The following is a 25,331-nucleotide window of genomic DNA, read 5'->3' on the forward strand; positions in this document are numbered from 1 at the left end:
TCAGTTTCCTATCAATCACATGCCACTAGATGGTGATAATAACAGTCATGTGCGAAGAGTGTGGCGAGAACGAAAGCTGCTGTTGCTAGGTGATCCATCTGCATCTGTTCGTCATGTTACATGGCTGTTCATCACTAATGCTTGTGTGCGTTAATCTAGTAAATGACCACTTTTATTCTTCAGTAATATTTGTACTGAAAGAGCTTATTTGCTAGTTTATACCATTGACTATAGAGGTATAGTACAGCAGTATATTTTTTAAAAGATTATCCATGATTTGTCTTGTATGCTATACGTGTTTGGAAAATATATCAGGAATAAGGTAAACCCGGGTACAAGGATGTGTGAATCATAATTGCACCTCAAAATTAAGAAAACTATTAAAGCACTCTAAAAAATGCTTGTTTCACCCCATGTTTGGGTCAAATATGAACAAACCCAGTTGTTGGTTTAAAAATGTAATTAAATTATTTTTAATTAAAAAGTCCGTATTTGGCCCAAACATGGGTTGAAACAACCTAGCATTTTTTAGAGTGAATAATTATTATTATTATTTTATTTTTTTAATAATGAAGTTAATGATTAAAAATGAAGGTTATTTTATGATCTTTTTAGGATTTTTAGCATTGTGGTATTTTTGTGACATTCTCTCATTATATTCTACTAATTACATACCGTTTAAACTGTACAGTATTTACTTAGTATTCATTTATCCAGATTTAAAATAAATGTGTTAGAGAAATGGTAAGAATCACCATTTAAAATAACGGGAATGCATACAGTAATGAAAATGAATTATCATGCAAATATCATTCAAATGTTAATGGTCCTAAAAATCGGCTTCATTTGCTTTCTATAAAGCTTGAGTTGAGATTCTCATCAGCCTCAAGTTCTGACCTCTTTATGTTCTCAAAACAGCATCAATTCAAAACTTCTTGTTGATTAGACCTTTAAAACAGAAAACCGTGGCATGCATCTCTTGACTTCTCGATCTTCACCTCTGCTTCTGCAGTTGTTAAATGTTTTATAGGTACAGAAACAAGCTTCTCAGATGTGGAGGATCCTTCATGTCTAATCGGAGAGGCTGTTAAAACTGCCCATGAAATGGTTAACCAGAACCCAGCCCCCGAGAGCTCTAATTACTCTCATCCAGTCCTGTAAGGAAGTGTGTTTGCGAAAGATTACAGGAGCCCTTCTTGACCGTGCATGTGAAGGGTTTCGTTCTGCGCCCTCATTTGAGAAACCATGGTTGGTTTATCAATCACCATGAAACACCTCAGTGCATATTTAGATCCTGTTCCTTCTCGTCTGTCTTTGTTCTCCTCTCTGTCCCTGTTTCTACATCTCTGTCGATCTGCTGTCCCTCCCCCAGTCAGTCCGCCATGTTTCTGTCTCTTGTCTCATGCAGATGGTTCTTTGTTGAAGCCTCACAAAGGGGCTGAGGTCAGTGTGGCCTAAAACACACGCATAAACCCCATCACATCAACTTTAGCTGCTCCATGGCTCTCTGCTTGCATTGCCATTGATACTTTTGATGTTTGCTGAAGCTATAGCATCACTCAAGGTTTAAGCAAACTCTTGACCCTAACTAAACTTTGACGTTAAAGGAGAGATGTGCTATTACTTTTCAAAATGCCCGGACTGACATTGAAGGCTTGTCGAATAATCCAGTCTTTAAGTCTCTAAAAGGATCAACATGATAAAAACTTTGCTGAATATTCATCTGATTGATAGTTTATAGTAAGTAAAAGGCCTTTTGGTATGAATGTAAAAACGTCCACCTTCAGTTTGTGGTTCACGCGCCTTTTTGCTGTGAAATCTTTATTGATATTTAGTAAACGTAAGAATAGCTTTAATATTATTAGTAATATTTCATGATGAACACTTACTGGACTGAAGCTGCTTAGAAAAATCATGTAATAAAGTATGTAATAATCATGAAATTTTTCAAAAAAAAAAAAAAAAAACCTGTTAATTTATTAAAATGTCATCAGGCATTCACTGCATTATATGTTTTGCCTCCCACAAAAAAAAGCTTTGATTATAAAACTAAGCATTTAAATATTATCTTACTAAGACTAATATATAATAATATTTAAATGAATTTGATGTGAATATCTAGCCTGTTATAAAGATTTACATTACAAGCTTTCAATTTTATCTTACTTTTGGCATATTTTTTCTCAGTTTGAGTGTTTTTCTCATCGATGAGCTCCATATTCTCCTATAACATAGAATATGAGCATTAAAGCCTGATTCATAAATATGATTACCAAAAAACACATAGGCAAGCTTTTTAAAATGTTTTTTTCTAAAGCTTAAAAAATATATTTTTCTATTATTTCATAAATAGTTTCATGTTCATCTGACCCCAATCAGACACATTTAGAGACTATATAATATATAAGACATTGAAACTGATATTTTAAAGATATTGTTTATATAAGACTTGAAACTTTTCTTGAGGTCAAACTCAGATTGATAGATTGTCATGGAACAGACTATATATATATTGTTTTATTTTTTTATTTTTAAGATGGGCTATTTATATCTTGATATGCTTTCTTAAAAACACAGTGTTCGCTGGAAGCTAAAAAAAAAAATAGTGACGTCTGGATGAATAAGAGGATTTTCTGTGAACATTTTACAATGCAAAAATAGGGACAACTGACTAGTGAGGTTATAGGCAAACAAACACCATTTACATATTTCTTCAGAAAATGTAAACATTATCCGTTGTATAGCAAAGGGTACAGTAGAATGCATTGATGAAATGATTTGATATTGTATGTACAGTATGTGATGTTTGCACACTGGGCAATAACTTCTGAGCGGCTCTGACTGTATATAAAGACTTCTTTGTCCTCAAAAAGCGAATGTGTATATGGCAGCTCTTGAGGGTTACATTTAGGATTAGCTCAACACTGCGTCTGCCAGGGTTTCTCTGGAAAACTACATGTTTCAGTGAGCAAATCCTGCAGTTTGCAGATAATTTAATTGGTAAAGTACGGTTGTCTCTTTGTGTGTTTGAACTTGCATCCGTCCCAAATCAAATCCAATGGGAAAAATGTCAGCTGCAGCTTGAAGAAGCAAATGCTAATTTGCCATCTGGATTATTGGCCATTTGTTTAATTCCCTTGTGCAAGATCATCTGCTGCAAAAGAAACAGGATGGATGAAAGCTCACTGGTTACTTCTCGAACTGTAATGACATTGAAGGATGCAGAAACTGGATAACTGTTACCACACTAATAAGCGTTTAACATACATTAGGCATCCACATCATGTAGGAACATGACGACTTGGTTCCAGACCGCCTTCGTTTTGACGACGACCTGCTAAGACCTGCAGACCGCTGGAAACTGTCTACCGAGGAGTGGCTTCGCTGATGAGATCATCCTCCTGAAGCTCAGCCTCATCTAAGTGATCATCACAGGTAAGGAGGAATTAGATGGGAGGGATTTGCTTAGAAGACCCTCCCTGTGCCGAAAGAATGGAAATTTCCACTAGAGAAAGTAATCAAGTCTTGACCGTATAGGTTATTATGCAGCAGAATTGGTAAAACTGCATCTTTCATTCAGATTGAAATCAAGTGCTTAAACGCTATTGGTCAAAAGTTTGGATTTTTTTTTTTTATGTTTTTGAAAAAAGTATCTTCTGCTGCTCACCAAGTCTGAATTTGTTTAATTGAAAATACAGTAAAAGTAGTAATATTGTGAAATATAAATTTTTTGGTTTAATTTTTTTTTTCTGTCTGAATCTATTTTAAAATGTAATTTATTCCTGTGATCAAAGCTGAATTTTCAGCATCATTACTCCAGTCTTCAGTGTCACATGATCCTTCAGAAATCATTCTGATATGATGATTTGATGCTCAAGAAACATTTCTGATTGTTATTATCAATGTTAAAAACAGTTTTGCTGTTTCATGTTTTTGTGGAATCCTTGATACTTTTTTTTCAGGATTTTTTGATGAATAGAAAGTTTAAAAGAACAGCATTTATTTGAAATATTATAAATTACTGTATTTTCACTTTTGATCAATTCAATGCATCCTTGTTAAATAAAAGTAAAAATAATCTTGTTAAATAATCTTTCTTACCCCATTTCTAAATTTTAGTTTATCACAGTTTACACAAAAATATTAAGCAGAAAAAACTTCAACTTTGATTATATTAATAAATGTTTTAATAAATCAGCAATGATTTCTGAAGGATCATGTGACACTGAAGACTGCGTAATGATGCTGAATATTCAGCTTTGATCACAGGAATATATTACATTTTAAAATAGATTCACATAGAAAACAGTTATATTAAATTCTAATAATATTTCTCTGCTACTGTATGTTTCAAACATTTTTCAGCCTTGATGAGCAGAAGAGACTAATTTCATACACATTAAAAAAAAATCTTTATTAATCCAACGGTTTAGTCATTTGAACATCACCGAACCCATTTATCATGCAACTCATATTGTGCACTGCATGAATGATTCCATGTAGGTTATTGTAGAAATGTGTGCTATTATATTCAGACTATATGGTTTAGCCTAACAGGCAATAAAATGTGCACACAAAAAAAAAACATTACCTTAACTGCCCTTGCTCTGTAATTCATTCATCTACATCTTGTAGTCTTTGTTATGTTAACTGCCAGACCAGTGGACACACTTACTGGAGTACCCAGCATGCCTCATTGAGTGTCACTATTCAGGACGGGGGGCAAATTGGCCACATTCCACAGCATCATGCCCTATTAAAGCCTGTGCTTGGGTAGAGGACACAAAGGACTGACCCTGGAGTTTTACTGTGTGCACACAGAGGCTGAGCGAGGGACGCAAATAAAATTTGCTGGACAAAAGTGCAGGTTAAACGTGACCAAGTCTGATTGTAATTGATTTATGCAGATTATTTGATTCATTAATAGTGTGTGCTGAAAGTTCACAACGTTTCGTTTCCAACAAACTTGTCAATGTTTAAATATCTGTATACTGAAAAAATGCATTGGTTTGAATTGTTCACATGCAGATGCAAAACTGGCCATAATGCTCTTTTGGTCCTTTGGCGTTTGCTGATTTTCACCAGGTACACGCACAGGCATGAGAAAGCATTTCAGAGTGTTAAGGGTTACCGCTGTTCAAGACAAAAGCACACAGTTGGAGCACAGAGCCCTCCCTTGGATTCTTCCAATTACGGTGACCTTTTCTTCCCTAATCCTGACCCCTGATCTTTGACAAACCCCTCCTTCAAACATCCCCAAAGCCCTGAAATTCCAAGGGTCAGGTTGCAGCCTTTTGTCTCGAAAATTCAGGTGCATCTGCAAATTACTTCCCTCACTGACCTAAAGGGGAAGTCATGAACTCAGCGTTTAAAGACAGGAACCACAGACAAATGGGGTTTTCTGAGGTTACTGAACCTGGAGTTTGATCGTGTGCAACTGCCATTTCTGACTCAATAAAACCGGATAATTTGCTAACAACTAATGGCTGTAAAAGTCGGTACTTAAAAGTGCAGTAAGAGATTTCTGCGAAACGAATATATTGATATATGTCTGAAAAAACATATATTTAAAATCATCAAAACAAACACGGCCCTATACCCAAAAGGATCACTTAGTAATAGTAGTGCATCAGATAATAAAATGCCATACGCAACCCATATTATATCTAACATAGTGAAAATGGATATTCAAATGTAGGCAGGACTTGATTTTATTCATCTGGAATCAATTGTATTGTGAAAAGTGGGCAATGCCAGAAGGTTTCAGAGCGGTTGAGACGTAAGAGAGGTTTGTGACGTCATCTAAAGGAAAGTAGTAGGAAATGCAGAGGCGGAGCTTTTTTTTTTTTTTTTTTTTTTTTTTTTTTTTTGAATGACATGCACTGATTAAATGTGCATTAAGATCAGAAAAGATAGGGTGGATTTTGATTTCAACATGGATTTGACTAAAAACCGAGAAAGAACTGCATAAGAAAGAAAGAAAGAAAGAAAGAAAGAAAGAAAGAAAGAAAGAAAGAAAGAAAGAAAGAAAGAAAGAAAGAAAGAAAGAAAGAAAGAAAGAAAGAAAGAAAGAAAGAAAGAAAGTAACCATTCACACTGCATGAAAGAAAATGTGAGGATTAGAGGAACATGTTGGCTCTTTTCTTCTTCTTCCCATCTCTGGTTATTCCGAGGCTTTCCTTCATCAAAGCGCGCACTAAAAACCAGCAGGCAATCACTGGAATTGTTCCAGTATCCATGGAAACAAATCTAGCTCGTGGGCAGGCTGTGGGTATTCTAGAAGGAGGGGAAAAAAAACTACAGGAAATGACCTAACAAAGACTCTCTCCTCTCCGATTGCTCCCATTTTCCAGTTAGGGAATGAGTAATGCTTGGACAAGAAGTGTTTTCTTAAAAAAAAAAAAAAGAGAAAAAAAAAGGAAAATCGTCTGTTACTTGTCTGGATTTGTACGGCAGACACACCGTGGGCTTCCAGCAGCAGACGGCTGTTTCGGTGTGTGTTGCATATGGTCTTCATTTCCCCAATGAAAGAGCCTCTCTGTGCATGTGTTCCACTGAGGTTACGTCCAAGCGCAAACGAGGCCTTTATGAGATTGAATTAATTTTCTGTCCATCTTAAGAGTCTCCACCCACTCTGACAAACTGCCCAAATCCAAATCAATCCAAACACAAGCCCTTTAAAACCTCCTCAGATTAAAATTGCATGTAACACTTTCATCTCTAGGGCTAATTACATCTACCTCTCAATGTCAAGACTTTTGATAGTTGTACAGCTCTGTTTTGACAGGATTAATGTTCTGAGAGGCATTGCAGTTATTATAAAAATGTTTATTTCATATATGCATGCAGATGGGATTATGATCTGGGATTAGTGCTTGGATGCAGATATACATTTATATCATATAATTTTTTCTACTTGTTAAATTCACCGAGTGCAACATGGATCATTGTTGATCCTGGAACAACATTCCAATCAACCAATCAGATTTGAGGGACAAGTTTATGTAAATTTTAGGCTTACAACCAGGGTTACGTGCTTCTACATCAGTGTTATTCATCATCATTTCTCTCTGATTTTAGAGATAAATTGTAGGTAGGGTTAGATTTAGGGGAAAGGATAGGGACTTCATTTTTGGACAGGAATATTGTTCCAAGATCAACAAAATTTGGTGATCCAGGATCATGTCTTACTGAACTTTGCTTTGCTTGCACCAAGATGTGCTCAACCAATGGCATGAGTTTGTGGCAGGACTATCATTATTTCTGACCAATGGCATGGAGAGTGGTGCATCAAATGAAATTATTGATATTTTTACATTTTCATTTTACTTTGGATGGGAAAACAGTTGCACACTGTTATTTTAGAGGTTTTTTTTATTTATTTTTTTATTTTTTATTTCCACACAACATGAAAATAAGTATTCAACAAAGGTCAAAATCAATGAGAGGTATTTTGAAAATGTTATATCAGCAAAATATTAGAGGTTAGTTTTCATTGAAGAAAAGCAGTAATTTTTTTGTGTGCCAAAGTTGTCAAAATAAAATAAAAAATGACATGTTCTGATATAGTAAAATCACAAAGTTTACTTCTGCAAAACCTCACCTCCTCATGGAAAACTACGCTGAATGAAGCAGTCTCCGATTAAATGACTGTTTTCAGCTTCTCATTTACATTGGAGCCAAAGCTGAGGTTTAAATCAGTGGTCTAGTGCATAATACTCCATCTGATAAAACAAAGACTACATGCTGACCCCTCACACAGCACACCATAGGCCCACACCATCTGTGACCACCAAGTGGGCTTTGTTACCACGGTACGGCAGATCTGATGAGATTCAAATGGGGAGGGGGTCTTTATCTCTGTGTTCAAAAGAAAACCCTGATAAAAGTTCTGCCTTTATGGACATTTTCAACTTAAACTGTCCGAAGAAAGAGAAAAATAAGATTTCTAGTTCTTACTCCTTTTGAGGAATTACAGATGTGAGGCAGGGTTTGACTCGTTTGACCCCTTGAAAGGGGAACATTATTAACCACAACCGAACTCTGTTCCTTGTGCAACAGGTACTTTTCCTGTAACGGAGAAGCAAGATGACTGTGTGGCTTATCTGTTAAGCAATATCAGTTGGTTATCTCTGTGCTGAGATGTTTGATGGTGTGTGGAATAGTCGTGTTAGCATCTTAGTGTGACTTCTTCTCATTATGAATGAAACAGCTGCCTTGGTGCGTCTCCATCTGGGACACAATGGCCTCTGAATACAACATGCTAATGAAACTGTGGCTGTAAACAAAGCCCCCAAAGAAGCTTGAATTCATCTATGCAAGCTTGAAGGCAGGTTCCAACCACACAAAACAACTATCAAGAGATGACGTCGAAAGAAAGGTCAAGGAAAATAGAAAAAGATTTGTGCAGTTTGCAAAGAGAATGGGAATTAATGACAAACCAACACAAAATATAACTTCAAAATACACCATAGGAAGAAAAAGGTTAATTAACTTACTAATTAATTAGGCCTATATTATTGATAAACTTTCTTTTTTTGTTTTGTTTACTAACTGCATAAACACTTTGCACTCTCTTGAAATGTATATAGAGAATGGGCCCCTAAAATAAGGAACCAAAACAACAATGGTGCCAGAAATAGTTTGAATTTATCCTGACCTCGCGCTCAGTTAAAAGATATAATCTGTTAATATAAACGAACAACTATAATCCAATGAATTACATTGTTATTTTTTGGGGGGGATTTTTATTTATTTATAGGCCTATGCAAATGCAGCCTATACTATATATACTTTTTCACATTTCTTAATTGAAATATATGTATTTCTTATATCTCTAGGCTGGTCAAAAAACAAGAAAAGAGACAGATTCTTGAAATATGATATATATTTTTGTTGGTAATGCCACTGGTGCATGTTTTCCTCTGTATGTGTTTATAATGTTACATTTTGTCTCTCAATCTCTCTTATTTTATTTGTGAACCAACCTTTAGGCTACAAGACGATTTAATGTACTTGAATTCCTGAAGAGGTTCTATATGTTCGGTCTTTTCTGTCTGTTTATTGTTTGATACATTATAACAATAATAAAAAGTCAATTTCGACACTTAAAACAGTATTTTTAAAAGACCGGGTAAAGGGTAAAATTAAATATTCCACCAATAAGACAAGACGAGCGCATTACAAGTAGTACGAACGAAGGGGCGGGACTTTATGAAACAATTGACAGTGGCTTCTCCAATCAAATCGAAGAAAGGATTTACGTTGCTACGCCTCTGTCCAATCAGATGTCAGTGATGTTGCCGCTGCGCTCGACGCGCCTTTCAGTTCTCAGGTTCTGGCAGTTTTGATTCACTCTTCCTCCTCACGTCTGACCGTCTCCTACCTCATCCCACCACTTCTAACGCTTTTTTTCGGACATTTTCTTTAAAACATCTCTATAAACCACCATGGCTGATACCGCTGTTGACACGACCACCACCACCGAGGTCACCGCAAAGGTAAGTTACCCTTAAAAACCGATGTATTTGAGAAAAGTGGGGTTGTATGGAAATTAAAACAGAGAAAGAGGCAAAAAACCTCGGGGATTTATCAGCGGTAAATGTTTTTCTCAATGAAAAAATGTTAAATTAGTATAATTTGAACACCAGCATCATATTTCCCGTTTATTCGTGTTTCGCGCGGAGTCGTGTTTAAATTAACGGCTAAAAGAAAAACCACTACGAACGTTTAATTAAAGAATAAGTCGTACAAAATAAGGCAAACCTAGTCTATGATGGAAAATTTCGACATATATTCCCATATGTAAGTTAATCATATCCAATTAACGTTAAGTGTGGGGTTTCGGGGGTGTGGGGGTGAATTTGTGAACCATCTGCCAGAATTTTTTTTCTCCTTTCTTTGAAATGTTGGTGTGTCTGTGTGCAAAGTCAAGGCTCTTGATCTCTGCCGCGCGAATAGGCGGGAATATCGCCGCCGCGTGCTGTAAAACGCTCGCGCCTCCCGCCCCCAGTCTCTCGAGCACGTTGTCTTGGCGCGCGCGCTGCCTCCTTTTGTTTCCAGCTCGGCGCGTGTGCGCGCATGCGCGTGCACGACAGTTACCGGGAAATAAAGGGGGCAATGGGGCAAGACGGCGCGAAATAACCTCAAGTGACCTCGACATGTGTGTCCAAACAATAGATTTAATTCACGAAGGCATGAACTTAAACTGATTGTCTTTAATATAATAGACCTATTGTGGTGTCGTTTTCAGAGAAAGAACACAGACAATGTTAAAAAAAAAACACAAAAAAATCCCCACTTTCTGTAGTTCACGTTGAGTTTCCGTTATGACAATGTGGTATATGTGTTAAATGAAAATAAATGAAAGGTAAATCATATAAAATGACGGCATAGTTTCTAAAAGTGTATTTAAAACCAAAAACCTGAGGTGGTTTTCATGACCCTGGTGTTGGTTTGCCATTTAATGTATTTTAACAGGCAGTCAGCCAGCTGGTGTGTGTGGTCTGTGCCTCATCTGTGTGTGTGTGGGTGGGGAAGTAACTCACGGAAAACAAACTTTCCCCTTTACTACCATGAGAAACGCGTATGCTATCAATGTGAAATAAGCACACGCTGCATTGTTTATGTAGTCTGAGGGGGCTTATTTATTAACAGATAAACTTCTGCTTTATTTCAGGACCTGAAAGAAAAAAAAGAGGTGGTTGAAGAGGCGGCGGCAGAGGCTGCGAAGGAAAACGGCAGCGAAGACGCACCTGCCAATGGAAATGGAACAGTAAGCGTTGAGTATTTCCCAGCAGGCCTTGTGGCTTTTGTCCCCTAGTACCCGCTCGCCGCGCAGGTGTTGAAGGGCCCCCTCCCCCTCGTTCATCACGCTGCTCTTTGTTTAGGGTTCGAGAACTGACACACATGCATCTTATGAGAAAACAGCTTTGAGGCTGGTTATTTACTTAACTGACCTTCCCACAAACTTTGGAAATGATCGTAATGATACTTAATCGTTGACTTTGTTCATAAATCCCCAAGTCATCTGGTGACATAACAAACTTGGTATCGGTTTCACTCACGGTGCTTTCTCTCTTCAGACGACTAATGGTGCTTCACATAAAGAAGAGGAAACCCCTGAGGACGGAGAGGGTGGGGATGATGAGGAGGGTGAGTTTGACTTATATGTGTGCATTTTCCACTTCTGTCACCATTACTGAATTTACTAGTGCAAACACTGATGAATGACACACTTTTTGGTTGTCAACAGCAGGAGAGGCAGAGGAGGAGGAGGAGGAAGAGAACGATGCTGAGAAAAAGGCAGACGAACATCCCGTGAAACGTCCAGCAGAAGAGGAGGTGGGTTTGAGTTTCAATCCACACATTGGTCACACACCCTCATGTTTCCAGCACGTCTAATCATTCCTTGCTTTTTCAGGAGGCAGTGGAAACAAAGAAACAGAAGAAGGAGGAGAACGGCGGCTCCACAGAGGCTGAAGTCAAAGCTTAAAGTTCTCGCTGCCCTTCAGTAGCTCTGTCTGTATGGTCAGTTCGACCTAGTAGAGTTTGTGCTTTTTTGTATATTTCACAGACATTCCTTTGCCGCTACAAGATCTTATCTTTTTTTTTTTTTATTGCACTGAGGCCCATAACATCATCATGACCCTGTCCCCTTTCGTAAGACCTTATTTATTGGCGTAGGACCAACATTAGAGAAAAACCTGTATTAAAATAAGCGATGGACAGTTTATTTTAGCACACGTTTAACAAGCACACATTCTACTCTGTTATTTGACCAGCGGATGTACACGCAAGCAACTGAAAGCATGAGGTTCTTGTCATTTTCCATGGGTGACATTTTTCTGATCCACTAAAGACCAAAGATGAGTTTTAAGCAGGGGCTAATAGACAATGTTTAACCTGGTTGTGCTGCTAGAAGTTAATCCCTCGCTTTAGCAGATCAGTTAACATAACAGATGGCTCATATGAATGAGAGGGTTCCCTTAGTCAACGCATCACCCGTCCGCCCCCTTTTTCTGAACGGCGTCTATAACATGTTAATTAACCCCTTTTTAAATCTTGAAGGTCTTTTGTTCCATATGCATTTAAAAGGATTATATCTTTCTATCCTTATGTACAGTTTTGGGGGTTTTTGTTTTTTCATTGTGTTTTATATGGGAAGTGCAGAATGAAAACAATCTATAACAGAACTGTATGCTGGTACTGGTGTTCTTTCAGTCCTTCAAGCAAAACCTTTTTTTATTATTGTGTTTTGGTTGCTTTTTTGACCACTGCTTTGTATAGTTTGGTTCAGGATTATAAATAAAAAAAAAACAGTCTTGTCTTTTTAAAAAAAAACGAGTGCCTCTTGGGTCTTTTTTGGCGTTGCGTTGGGGGGGTTGCAAAACATTTTACGAGCCGCTTAAAACATCATCCTAACCCTAACATACACCAAGTATTTGAAAGAGGATTGACTCTTTGCTGCTGAAATGTACTTGGTGAAATCTAAAAGTAGCTCCTCACACCATGAAGACGAGTTACTAGGATTTTCATTGGTTCGAGCTGGTTTGATCCTACGGCGCCCCCTGCTGGTTAAAGTCTTAAACATGTTTTTGCTAGAAACTACACCAGTCAATCAGAACGACATCTGCAGCACAAAACCTTCGTCCCGTGACAGTTTAATTCTCAGAGCATTTACCTGTACAAGTGCCACTTATTTACATCATTTCGTTAAGGAAGATACCATATCTGTACATGCTTGTGTAGATTAGGCAAAAAATGTTCAGTTCTTTATTCGTCGCTTCTTGATTTGCTTGCTACCTGGTGAACATGTTTTTTTGTTTTTTTTAAGTATGAAGTGTCGCGTGTATTGCAAAGCAAAACAGACAAAACATTAAAAGATGCTTGGCAATACAGGCGCACATCTCTGAGCGCTCTGGTGGAGAGTCCGGATTTGTTGTCCAGATTTGTTGTAGTCACCAAACAATACATTTGTCTTGTTCTTCCGCACAGGGCCTGTTTCCGATCACTCACGCCTCAGCCTCAACGTCCGCTCTGCCTGATAATGACAAGAACGACGGTCATTACAACGATCACGCCAGACCACAGGAAAGCAGGCATGAGAGCGTGCGTTCCATGACATGGCTCAGTAGGGGGAACCATAAATACGTCATTTATGTTTTTCTTATAAATATGTCATTGGAGCGTCCACCAGTGTCAAGCTACGAGCCATGTTACAGTATGGCAAACATGCGAAAGGAATATTGCTACTCATAACACGTGTGTAAGGATGCGTGTAGTAGGTAGCTAGTATCCAAATGATGAGCCTAATCACTTTAAAAACAGTATATGCAAACCAATAACCAATAGACACACACATTCTCTGTTTTACTGTCGTACAGTTTGAAACAGAGGCCTACAGTAAGGCATCAATGCGGCTTTACATGCAAACAAACCGAACATCTTCAAAGTTCATGTGGACAGGATACATTTGCTTTGGACATGTGAGAGGGGTTTACTTTTATTAAAAGCAATGAGCTTTAACAATTAGCTGACCAAAAACAATATAAAGAGAGCTAGAAACAGTTTTGGCGTCCTCCTTTATGAGGAATCGACAGTAAAAAAAAACAAAAAAACATTGGATATATGTACAAGCCAGATGAAAGTAGTCAGGCATGTTCACAAACACACTTTCTCTCATACACACACACTATTCAAGCTCGCCGTCATGCAGTCACCGTCGCAGCATGCTTGCGTTAAGAGATCTGAGTGAGATGCATAGTCAAAATCGCTCTTTTTCCCTCTCTCACATCTCCAGCACTGCGTTCGTGAGGCGTAAAGTGAGCAAGCGCAAAGAGTCTGAGCTGTTCGTTTGTGTCGACGGGGTCCAAAATTAACTTTTTACCATGTTTGCCAACGGCTGTTGACCACTTCTGCACAATGTATATACAACAGTGGGTCCAAAAGTCTGCATTATTTTTACATTCTTTTCTAATTTAAAACAATTCGCTAAATTTGAGTGATATTTACTTGAAATATTTCTCTAAGTAAACTTTGGTTTAGTTTATTTGCATGACAGCAGCACTTTAGATTATTTTATGGAAGCCCATTTACGCCACATAATAAAAAAAAAAAATCATGCTTTGGTAAATCATAATAATGAGATTGAAATTATGACTTAAAAAGTCAAAATTGTGGCGTGTAATAATTTAGATTTTTTAAGTCATAATTTCGACTCAGTATGTAATTTTTTTTCTTTTTGTCATAATGTTTACTTTTTGTCACAATTTCGACTTTAAATCATAATCTCGACTTTTAATCATAATGTCATAATTTCGACTGCCAATTTTGTAATTTTTAAAATCTTAATTATGACATTTTAAGACATAATTTTGATTCGGTATGTCATTTTCGACTGTTTATGTCATAATTTCGACTTTTTAAGTCATCATTTTGACTTTTCATCACATCATTTCGACTGTTTTATGTCGAAATTGTGTCGTAATTTTGACTTTTTATGTCATCATTTAATTTTTTTATCTCATAACTATGATTTACCAGAGCATGACTTTATTTTCTTATGTGGCGGTAATGGGCTTCCATATGATTTAATAATCTGTAATAAATCTAATTCTGTAATACAATTACCTAATTTATTTACACCTAGAAATTAGAAATATTCAATAATACTTATTCTTTATTTTTATGTGTGAAAAAAACCCCAACAACTTCAATGTGGTCTCAGACTGAAGGACCCTAATGTATGTATATTTTTTGTAAAAAAAAAAAAAAAAAAAGATTATCCCTTACAATATTTGTGTCATATATGAAAATTGTTACGAAAACACCATGGTTCTGTTTGCTTTGGTGAAATTTGTAGGTTTGTCAATAAAAAAAAACCCTTTGGCTTCCTATAAACATCTGATGGTAAGTTTTCCAAGTTTACCCTAAAAGTCGTTTGCAGATGCACAACAGCCCTTGATCTTTTATTTCGAGGAGCTGCTGGAATTTCTTTGCTTTGATTCTTGGATATCAAAGAGCGTTCTTACATCATGATTTTACGTTATGTTGCAAATCCAGAAAGCTGGTAACTCGTGTGGTGCTGATGGAGTGTTAATTTTGGACCTCGGTGTGAGCGAGCGGATCTAAATGTGCACCAGTAGTGGCTGGGTCTCACTCTGGGGAGGCTCACCCTCGGGTGCTGGCAGATGGTACACCACACACAGTGAGGAGTACAGGCACCCCACAAATGACATCAGACTCGAAAAGTACATCACGCCCTGGGCCCCGCCCACCAGTGATGTCAGAGGGCCCATCGCCACGGAAACCAGGATTTGAGCCAGGAAGTACTGGCAGCTGAGCAGGGAGATGTCCACCCCCATACCTCGCCTGGTCCCGTCCTCGGATGAGCCGCAGAACTAAGAGAACAACACGTGGACATTCATGACTGAGATCGATCACAACTCAAACAGATGAAAACATTTAGTACTGCAACTTTGAGAAGTTTAATACAAGGTAAACTCTACATTAAAGTTGTCATGAAATCCAAATTGACCCTATTTACTTTGTTAGCGCATATTACTAGTCTTGTGGTGCACAATGAATCCGTGCAAGTTAATACACAGATTAAAAATGTTTGTCGTGGTAATCTCTCATCAAAATCTGAAAAGTTACTTGACGTAAGTTTGACAGCTTGGGTTGAAAACGCTTAACCACTCCCCTCAAACCTCAAACTTTAACTTTGGGTCCCTCGATTAGTGAAAACAAAGAAGAAAAAAGCATCTTCTGTATTGTACTTACAATGGAGTCTATGGGGCGAAAGATTACAGAGGGTTTAAAAGCAGAAATGTGTGTTAAGGCGAGACACGGCAGGCAAAAACATCGATTTTTCATGTAGTGGTCAGTTTTGAGATTTTGGGCTAGTTTACTCCTGCAATATGTGTGCTTTCAAGCTGCTATAAAGAAAACGTTGAAAATATACATTAAGATGTTTATTTTATTACATTTTGTTTACTTGCGGCGGTAAGTTTCTCCCGAATTTACCTGGCTTTATCATATGTTCAGATCTATCTACCGAACATATATGCAAAATCGTGCATATTTAATGAGATAATGCCTAATTTGCATAATTAAACATACACATTTCTAAAATATTTTAATATATACTTGGGTAAGTAATCAACTGAGGAAGTTTCACCAGTAGTGTCTCGCCTTAAAGCACTTACAATAATTCTCCCATGAGCTGTAAAGTTGTATCAAATCTTCGTTTTATGTGTTGCAAACATAATATTACAATTAGTTATGTTATATCCCTAGTATTTAGAATCCTTGTGCGTAAAAGTTACATGTCCACTATAAATGTAACAATTCTATATCATTTTGCACAAACAAGGTTAGTAAGAAATTTGATCACTAGTCTCATGTTAACACAAATAATGCATCATCTTGATGCAACACTTTTGAAATCGTGTGTATTTTAATGTTTATACTAATAAGGCACTTACGGTATTTCTTATGTGTGCTGTTTGAGCTGAGCTGTATAACATTTTTTATTTCATAGTCTATTGAGTTACGGTTATAGTCAGGGTTTGGTTTAGTGTTAGTTACTTGTGATTATGAATAAGTTACTGTTATTACTACGGTAAGTACATGTAGTAACGTATAACTACATCACCTTAAAATAAAGTGTCACCTTGGTCTAATTTGAAACTGAAAAGACTGATTAGCCTCTAGTTGGTCAGACTAGGTCTTAAGACACAGTTTTAACTTAGCGGCTATGTTTATGCTACTGACCCCAGGCCTTTGTGTGTGTTTTTTAAACATCTAATTAAAGCAACACTAAGGAACTTTTCCTCAGCGGTCCCCCTACAGGTTGGAAGCGGAATTGTCCATTACCGCTGTCGTAAATAATTTAGTCTACTGTCGCACACACGCTCGCTGTTTATCCAGCACCGGCTTTGGAATGAACGATGTCCACAGACAGGTAGAGTATGATGCATGATTTTATGAAAGTATGATGTATTGCGACATCAGAAACGAAGAAAAACTAAATAATGACTATTGTAACGCTTGCCGTAAAGCAAGTCAAATTTGTAGTTTTCTTATATCTCATTAGAACTACAGAAACGCAACCCGATCTGGCAATCTTACATAGTGTGGTTATAGCAGATAAAGGAATAAGTGCCGTTCACCCTGTTACGACTTGATGAACCACTGAAACAATTTTGGAAACATTATTTTAAGGTAAAAAAATGTTACATAGTGTTGCTTTAAAGTGTGTTTCTGTGTCGCAGATGAACTTCCTCTCACCTGCGGGCTCTGGTAATATTCACAGAGCAGAGAGTAAGGCAGCGTACAGAGAGAAGAGAAGAGCACTCCGTAGGTGACGCAGAGAGACAGCAGCACGTACAGGTTCGTGGAGAGAGTGGCCAGTCCTGTGCCCAAACCAAAGGCCAGATAGGCAAAGAAATACAGCGAACGCAATGAGAAGCGCTCCTCCAGCTTCTCCAGAATGGCTGTGAGAGGAAAAGAGGAAAAAAGAAAGGGATGCTGCTAATACACACTAGTCTTTGTGCATGGTCAAGTTGTACACTTTCACCAACCTGAATAAAAAGCAGCACTGAATGCATAGATGCACATCCCCCAGCAGCCCATGGTGACGCCAGAGTTGTAGCGCTTGTACTCCTCTGAATCGTGGTGAGCCTTTGGGTCTCCGCCAAACACAACCTCCCCCATGAAGTCGGTGTAGAAGAGCAGCATCCCCTCAAACGACAGCCAACCTGAGGATCACGTTTTAGTCCAAGTTGATGATGGAAGATGAAATAGTTGCACATGAACACTTTTTAAAACACTCACACTTTTCATTCACAAAGTTGTGCACATCCTGGAGCCTTTGTGTTTTTAAAATGATTACCTATAAATGTATAGCTCTCCCAGATCCATTTAATACATATTACCATGTTTAAATCCATTCCCTAAAATCAGTGTTATTTTAGCATTATTTATCCACTCTAATAGTATTTATTAATAATTTTGTATTATATATTTTAAATAAATATATATTATATTAAATAAAAATATATACTTTATATTTACATTTATTTGAATTAATTAATTTATTATTAGTCTTTTTATTTAGTATTTTTTTGTTTAAATATTTCTATTTAACTTTAATTCATTTTTATTTCAGTTTTAGGTTTAGTAGTTTTATTTAGTACTTTAACTTAAACTTGTTTTTTCCCCAGTGAAATATTGCAATTTGTTTTAAAAATCTAATTGCAAGGTTTTTCATCATATATTTAAATTTCATTTCAGCTTTATTTCAATTAACTTTTATTGTACATCAAAAATTATTTGAATAGTTTTTAATTAACAACAATTACAAAGCTAAATTCAGCAGATTTCCCTCCAAAATCAGTGCAAAAAAATCCAATATTTAATCAGCTATAGGTCTGTGCTAACACTTTAGTCTGTTATCAAAATCTTAAAGTCAGTGCTAATTATATATATATAAAAAAATGCATATAAAATATGAGCCTCAGACATTTTGTATATGGCTAATAAGATTCAAAACCCATAGTACCCAGGAAATGGTTGGTGCACAGGCTTCGTAAACATGGAGGCATCCTGCAGATGGCGGTACAGAGCAGCAGGATTGACATCTCAGAGTCTGCTCCTTCATGGCTGCCACTGAGGTCACTGTCATAGCGCATACCATTCAGCAGTATATTCGCCACCTTGGGAAAAGATAAAAACATGCTAAAGTTCAATGCCAAGTTGCATACATGCAATATGCACAGTCAAACCACTGACCTGTTGACTGAAAGTGACCGTGCGTCTACGACCGTTGTCCAAGCCACCGCTTTGAGTCATGATCGGGTCCTCTATTAAGGCCAGACTCTGAGGACGCTTCAGTATCCCTGAGGAACTGCCTCTCTGTGACCCCGACGCCTCATTGGGCTCCGCGGGTTCAATGGCTTGATTTTGCTCATTCGCTTGCAACGCCTCACTCGCCTGCAACTCTCCGTTAGGCTGTGAGTGTGTGTTTTGCTGTGAAACCTCATTTGCACCAGGTGTCTCACTCTGTCCTTGAGCAGGGGGCGTTTCTCCCGGCGGCTCTGGCTCTAATGGCTGAGGAGTCTGCTGTCCCGTGTAGCATTCGATCAATACTCGGTCTATGTAGGAGGTGCCTAAGGAGGAAGCGAACTCATTAATGCCTGTGAGCGAGTTGTCCCGACTGATGAAGCTGCCGTATTTGGGGGTCAGAGGACTGAGAGGGGAGATGGGGCTGGTGAGGCCTGCGTAGAGACGTGCGTTAGCGCTGTTCGAGCGACCCAGTGGATCCTGGTAGCGGTAATTGGAGAACTGGCTGTTATATAGGGCTTCTTCTTCGTCCTCTTCGTCCTGCTCGACAGCAGCTCCAGGAGGAGGCGGGGGGGAGGGCGGAAGAGGGAGGTTGGGGCTCTTCAGGTTTTGGCCGCTTCTGGTTTGAGGCTGGGATTTGGGGAGAGTTCGCTCAGGAATACTCGTGAGGGTCATGGCCGTGGTGGCGGCGAGGGTGATGCTGGTGAACAGGTATATGACCCGGAGCTGGCCACCCATTGACCTTCCGAACTCAGTCTTGTCCCAGTTAATGCCACCCACAATGTAACCAAAGCCGCCTCCAAGGCCTGAGGTAAATGAAAGATGCAATAGTTAAATGAAAGAATAGAAGTGAAATGATAGATGCAATAGTTATGTGATTCAGTGCTGTTATTGTTAGATCAAACTAAAACTGTGCATATCATTTTGTGTAATTTAAATAAAGCTAAAATACAATAAAAGGTAGCACTTTATTTACAGTGTCCTTATTACATTGCATGTACTTATCATAGTAATAACAGTAAATTATGCATAATTACATGCAACTAACCCTCAACCACATCCTAATCCTAACATAACCCTATAGTAAGTATATGTTGTTAATTATTATTACTCAGTACTTAAACATATAATTACACTGTAACAATGACACTTTAAAATAAAGTGTAACCAAAAAAAATATAAATGTTAGATGAAAAATAAATGTTATAAATGTTAGACTGAAATAAGTGTTAAATAAACTACACTAAATAAAACTAAAACTAAATAAAAGTGACAAAAGCACATAACAAAATGACGACTTAAACTAAAAATATGAAAATAAAAGGTAATTCACGATATTAAATACTATAGTATACTGTAAATTATACTAAAATAACACTTATTTTCAAGGAATTTATTTAAATATGGTCAATTAAAATGTGTTAATGAGAACTATATTTTTATAAGTACCTGAAAACATGGTAAAATTAACCAGCTGAAGTAAATAAGTTATGGTTGAAGTACTAAACTGACTAAAACTAAAATTGCTATAAAAATAAATTAAAGCTAAACATAAGTATTTAAAAAACTAATAAAATGACAAAAACACATCAAAGTTACTCAAAATAAAACTACAATTAAACTGAACATAAAAGCTAATTCACAAAATTAATAAATACTATATTAATATATAAATAGTTCAGATTTTCAAGGAAATTATTTAAATTATGGGAACATTATGGGAATTAAATTAAAACATAGTCAAATTAGCCAAAATAAATAATAATAAAAAAAGAACACAAGGCATATACAACTTTGTTAAAAATGACAAAAGCACATAATACAATTACTAAGACTTAAACTAAAATTCAAATATAAATATAAAAATATCAAATAAAAATTTTTATATAAAAATAAAAGCCCATTCAAAATATTAATAAATACTATAGTAGTATATAAATATGACTAATTATATTGGTTTGAGAAAAAGAGAAAAAAATGCTCTAAATGAATAATTCGCCATAATGAATCTCAAAGTTTTCCTCTAACCTGCCAGAAGAGCATGTATATTTAGGCCTCGGTCTTGGTCCTCTGGGCTACACACATCCATCATGTACGCATGACTGGGGTTGTCAGCTGAGTCCGCGCTGAAGTCCATCAGAACCACACCACACACCGTCAGCACGATGCCCCACTTGTGATCCAGGGTTGTGTCCGCCAGCGCTGAGCCAATGTCCCGTCCATTCAGCACCAGTGTTAGACCCAGCAGAGCCCCTACAAACACAACCACAGAACAACATTACCACCAACTTCTCTAAAAAAGAATGCAAGTTCACAGAAAAACTGTGGTTTCAATGCCACATATTAAAATGCAAAGAGTTCTAAACAGAAAAAGAGAGAAATAGATGCTTGATTTGAGCAATTAGTGAAGTTTGCAATGGCTAAATTCAGTACTGCTTACCTATCGCCAGGGCAAAAATAAAAGGTCTCCTGCGGCCAAAGCGAGACGTACATCGGTCACTCCATGCTCCAAGAATTGGTTGCAGTAGGAATCCTGACAATCATAAAAGACGATCAAAAAACTGGTATAGCTGTATGTAACAGAGGCCAGTTAATAAGAGCTGGGGGTTAGGTGTCTTGATCAAGGGCACCTCAGTCATTAAAATGTATATGCTCAATATTTATGTTGCAATATAAATATATGAAAAACGGAAAAGAAATGTTGCCTTGGCAAACTAACTGAAATAAATATTTACTGAAGCTGAAATAAAAATATAAGTTGAAGTATTAAAATGACAAAGATTTAAATTAAAGCTAAATGCAATTTTTTTTTTTTTTAAAGAAAAAGAAAAAAGCTCATAATAAAATTAGGAACATTTAATTAAAATGAAAACCTGAAAAAAAAAATATATATATACTATAGTAATAGATCAATAATACTAAATGTTGGCTGCAATTGCAACATAGAAGTGGCAAAAAAAATTATAAAAAATATGTTGCATGTTAAATATATATATGTTGCAATATGCAAAAATACTATGATATAGTAAAAATAAAAATAAAAATATGCCTTGGCATACTAACTGAAATAAATATTTACTGAAGCTGAAATAATTTTTTTAAGTTAACGTAAAAAAAAAATAAAAAAAAATGAAAGCTAATATAATTTTATTTATTTTTTTTATCAAAAATGACAAAAGCACATAAGAGAAAACTACACATATAAAAATAAAAGACAATTTAAACTCTTAATAAATACTATAATAATATAGAGATAATACTAAATGGTGGCTGCAACTGCAATAGAAGTGGCTAACAAAATAGGCCTATGTTGCATGTTAAATATATATTTTCATTGAATATCCAGTTCATTCTTTTCAATATAATGAAAGTGAATGCGTTTACAAAGTAATCCATGTGTTCTTCTAAAGGCATATAATCGCTTTGTGCGAGGAACAGACCCAAAAACTTGGCATCTGCTCTAGCTTGAGTACGTTCAGGAAAAAAGTATAGATTTCTGAGTCTGATTTGTGAACGAAGTAGTAGAATATTCTCTATGAATGATTCATTCACAAATCTGACTGATCCAGTATTTGAAAGAACCTCAATGATCTGAGACTGCTTGCATAAGAATAGATTTGAAGTTAGAAGTTAGTCGTTTAATTTTTTATTTAAGATTGCACAATAAATAAAAGTAGATTGGATCCGAGACTGATTACCCCTCGACTAGTTTTAAACACAGTGGCTGTTTATGCAACTGGACCTAAATTTCTGTCTGTTTTTTTATACAAAGATATCACATGGCTTCAGAGGCCTTTGAATATGAATATTTGAATTTAATATACTACTTTTATGTACATTTAAGCATTTAGCAGATGCTTTTTTTAACCAGTGACTAATTTATAAATTTGTGGGAATGGAACCCATGACCCTGGTGTTGTTCGCAGCATGATCCACTATTTAATCTACAGGACCATTCATAATTTGCATTATTTTTTAAGCTTTACAGTCGAAAGTCTGCGAGGACATTCAAAAATGTCTCCTTTTATATTCTGCAGCAGAATAATTAGTTTGAATTCATCTTTTAAAGGCCCACTGAAGTGCCTTGGAACGCGCAGCCCTGAAATTTACCCTGAAACAGGAAGCTAAGGCGGGACATATTGAATGGCTCCTCCCCCTTTTCAAATAGCCAATAGCGTTTCGTTTACCTCACAGACTGCGACAGCACCATGGAAGCGAATCCGGGCGCTGATGATCCGTTGGATTCAATAGTAGAGGTTTGAATAAATCATTCTTAACTAACGTACAGTTGGAAAACGGAATAAAACTCGAGCGTTTGAGCAACCGAACGTTCGCTTTGGCCAGGTGGTATTTACAGCATAGGGGGCGGAGCTTTAGATTCTAGAGAGCATTTGATTGGACAGAAGCTGAAGTCCACGATGATGTCATAAAAATCCGTGATCCATTTTAGCGGAAGTGAGAGACTGAATGCTTATATCTCCTAAATGTGAATTTTGTCATTGTTTTGGAACAAACCAGCTTATTCATAACATTAAGGCTAACATATTCATACTAAAAGCTAAAAAACGTACATTTTGATGATTTCAGGGGGGCTTTAATATCTACTTACCTAAGATTGGACTGATGAACCACACAAGACTGTAGAACTGGTCGGGCAGTCCCATCTGAAGTAGCACAGGAGTAACATACGCCGTTTCCATCGCGTAGCTGAACTCGATACCAAACAAGATGGATCCATTGAAGAGAAGCTCGGGGAAAGTGCGTCTCGGAGGCAGTTCGCTGAGGTCGAGCTGTTCCAGGGGACACGGGGTGTTCGGCGGCGGAGGAGGAGACGGTCTGATCAGTTTCCGGCGCTTCGGGTGCCTCTGGAAGTTATTGGCTCTGTGACTGAGGTGCCGTGTGGTGGACGCTGGGAAGCTGGACGTCTTGGACAGAGTGGGTCTCCATGTGCCATCCTGGGCAGTCCCGAACTTCCCCCCCACGGGACTGGACAACAGGGGGTCGCTCGAGGTGCCCATTCCAGGAGATGACATTCTGCTCACACTGCAAGGGGGGGAAAAATAGAAGCGTTGATGCAAATTTCAAAAGACATGGAAAAGCAATCCATCACCGCTCTCAGATGCACAGAGTGCTCTTAGGTCATGGTGACATTGAGGTAGGACAAGATAAACAGCACAATTACATAAAGCCATGGCGGAAAGCATCACAACAGGGGGTTCGTGCATCAAATCAGCAGAAAAGTATTGTGATGAATGAAGCGCCATTGCTTCAAGGTGGTCAGTGATATAGATATGACACTTCCCTCGTGCACACGACGCACTGCAACCAATGCGCAGATCCAGAGTGTGAAGATGCGCAGTGCACATGTGGTCGCTTCATAGCTGAGGAAGCAAAACGCATAACGGCAGCCTTCTGAGAAACGCACCAGGCGAGACTAAAAAGAGCACGTGATCTTCGATTAATAGAAATGTTTAATAGGCTAATGGATGACAAAGAGGATGCTTGGAGAGCAAAGCAGCTGCACTTCAGTGGTGCACTATTAATCACCCCAATCATTTGATTTCAAGGTAAAGATTATACAATCGAGTCCTTCACTCGTTTGTTCTTTGTGAGAGGCGTGCACATGGAAATATTACCTTTATCCGGGATGCTCTTCATGCGTTACTGGTGGTTTGCAAACCGCAGACGGAACGGCAAATCATGTTGACGCTGGTGTTTAACGTTTCTTCCTCTTTCGTCCTTTCTGGCGCAGTCATTTCCCTGCTTTTATCGTGCTCCTCCGGTCTTCCCCTGTTCTCTCATCTCTTCTCGGCTGAGGCTCCGGCTCGGCTCTCCCCCGTGACGTCACGGCATCGCCCCTCCCGCGCAAATCTGCAGCATCAGCATCAACTGAAAACTGACACCTGTCTAAAACACTTCAAACTCTTAAAGGGACTTCACCTAAAAATGGAAATTCTGCCATCATCTACTCACCTTCAAGTTGTTTCAAGTTGCTGAGCAGTGGAGCGCGGGGCACAACGTAACGCGGGGCTAGTTGTAACACACTTGTTTTAAATACTTCCACATATGCTAGCATGACGAAACTTGGTGTATTTACTAGTTGCCGCCAAAATTTTAAAAATGTTTGGAAGATATCCATAGACATTTATTAAACCATAGCAAAAGTAAATTTCTTACTTAAGTTAATTTTTCATCTCTATTTTTTGTGTTTATTTAAAATTAGACAAATCTGATATTATTTTAATCTCCAATATAGTTATTTAATGCTTCGCTAACTAGCAGAAGACACTAGCCGGGTTTAAATCCCAGTTGTGCAGGTGGGGCATGTTGTCACACTGCGTTACAATGTGCCCCTATTAGAAATATGCTATTATATTCTATACTTTTATTAATTCTATTGAGAAAACATGAGAAAAAGGTGAATGAAGACTGAGAGTCAATGTTCAGAAATTACTAATTATTTATTTGTTTTGAACTATGTTGTA

The 25,331-nt window shown here is 37.5% G+C and overlaps 2 protein-coding genes across 5 annotated transcripts; one reads left to right on the forward strand and one right to left on the reverse strand.

Annotated features, from left to right (window-relative positions):
- Positions 1-9,335: 9,335 nt before the first annotated feature.
- Positions 9,336-11,636, forward strand: LOC309487751 (uncharacterized protein). Of its 2 annotated transcripts, none has more exons than XM_082155556.1 (5): positions 9,336-9,500; positions 10,679-10,774; positions 11,085-11,154; positions 11,258-11,343; positions 11,423-11,636. In XM_082155556.1, the coding sequence occupies exons 1-5, from the start codon at positions 9,450-9,452 to the stop codon at positions 11,492-11,494; spliced, it is 375 nt and encodes a 124-aa protein (XP_082011682.1). In that variant the 5' UTR covers positions 9,336-9,449; the 3' UTR covers positions 11,495-11,636. The 2 variants fall into 2 exon arrangements, with proteins under 2 accessions (XP_082011682.1, XP_082011681.1); XM_082155555.1 differs by having other exon boundaries at positions 9,337-9,500; positions 11,255-11,343.
- Positions 11,637-12,072: 436 nt separating this feature from the next.
- Positions 12,073-24,688, reverse strand: slc45a1 (solute carrier family 45 member 1). Of its 3 annotated transcripts, XM_082155550.1 has the most exons (10): positions 24,483-24,688; positions 23,456-23,889; positions 21,287-21,379; positions 20,875-21,099; positions 18,796-19,652; positions 18,566-18,719; positions 17,586-17,762; positions 17,293-17,498; positions 15,176-15,401; positions 12,073-13,042 (listed from the first exon to the last, which is right to left on the reverse strand). In XM_082155550.1, exons 2-10 carry the CDS (start codon positions 23,877-23,879, stop codon positions 13,014-13,016), a joined length of 2,391 nt encoding a protein of 796 aa, XP_082011676.1. In that variant the 5' UTR covers positions 23,880-23,889; positions 24,483-24,688; the 3' UTR covers positions 12,073-13,013. The 3 variants fall into 3 exon arrangements, with proteins under 3 accessions (XP_082011676.1, XP_082011674.1, XP_082011675.1); XM_082155548.1 differs by having other exon boundaries at positions 12,073-15,401; XM_082155549.1 differs by lacking the exon at positions 24,483-24,688 and adding an exon at positions 24,029-24,395 and having other exon boundaries at positions 12,073-15,401.
- Between the last annotated feature and the right edge of the window lie 643 nt (positions 24,689-25,331).

This window comes from Leuciscus leuciscus (genome assembly GCF_965113295.1).
Source record: "Leuciscus leuciscus genome assembly, chromosome: 23".
In the NCBI taxonomy this organism is placed as follows: Eukaryota; Metazoa; Chordata; class Actinopteri; order Cypriniformes; family Leuciscidae; genus Leuciscus; species Leuciscus leuciscus.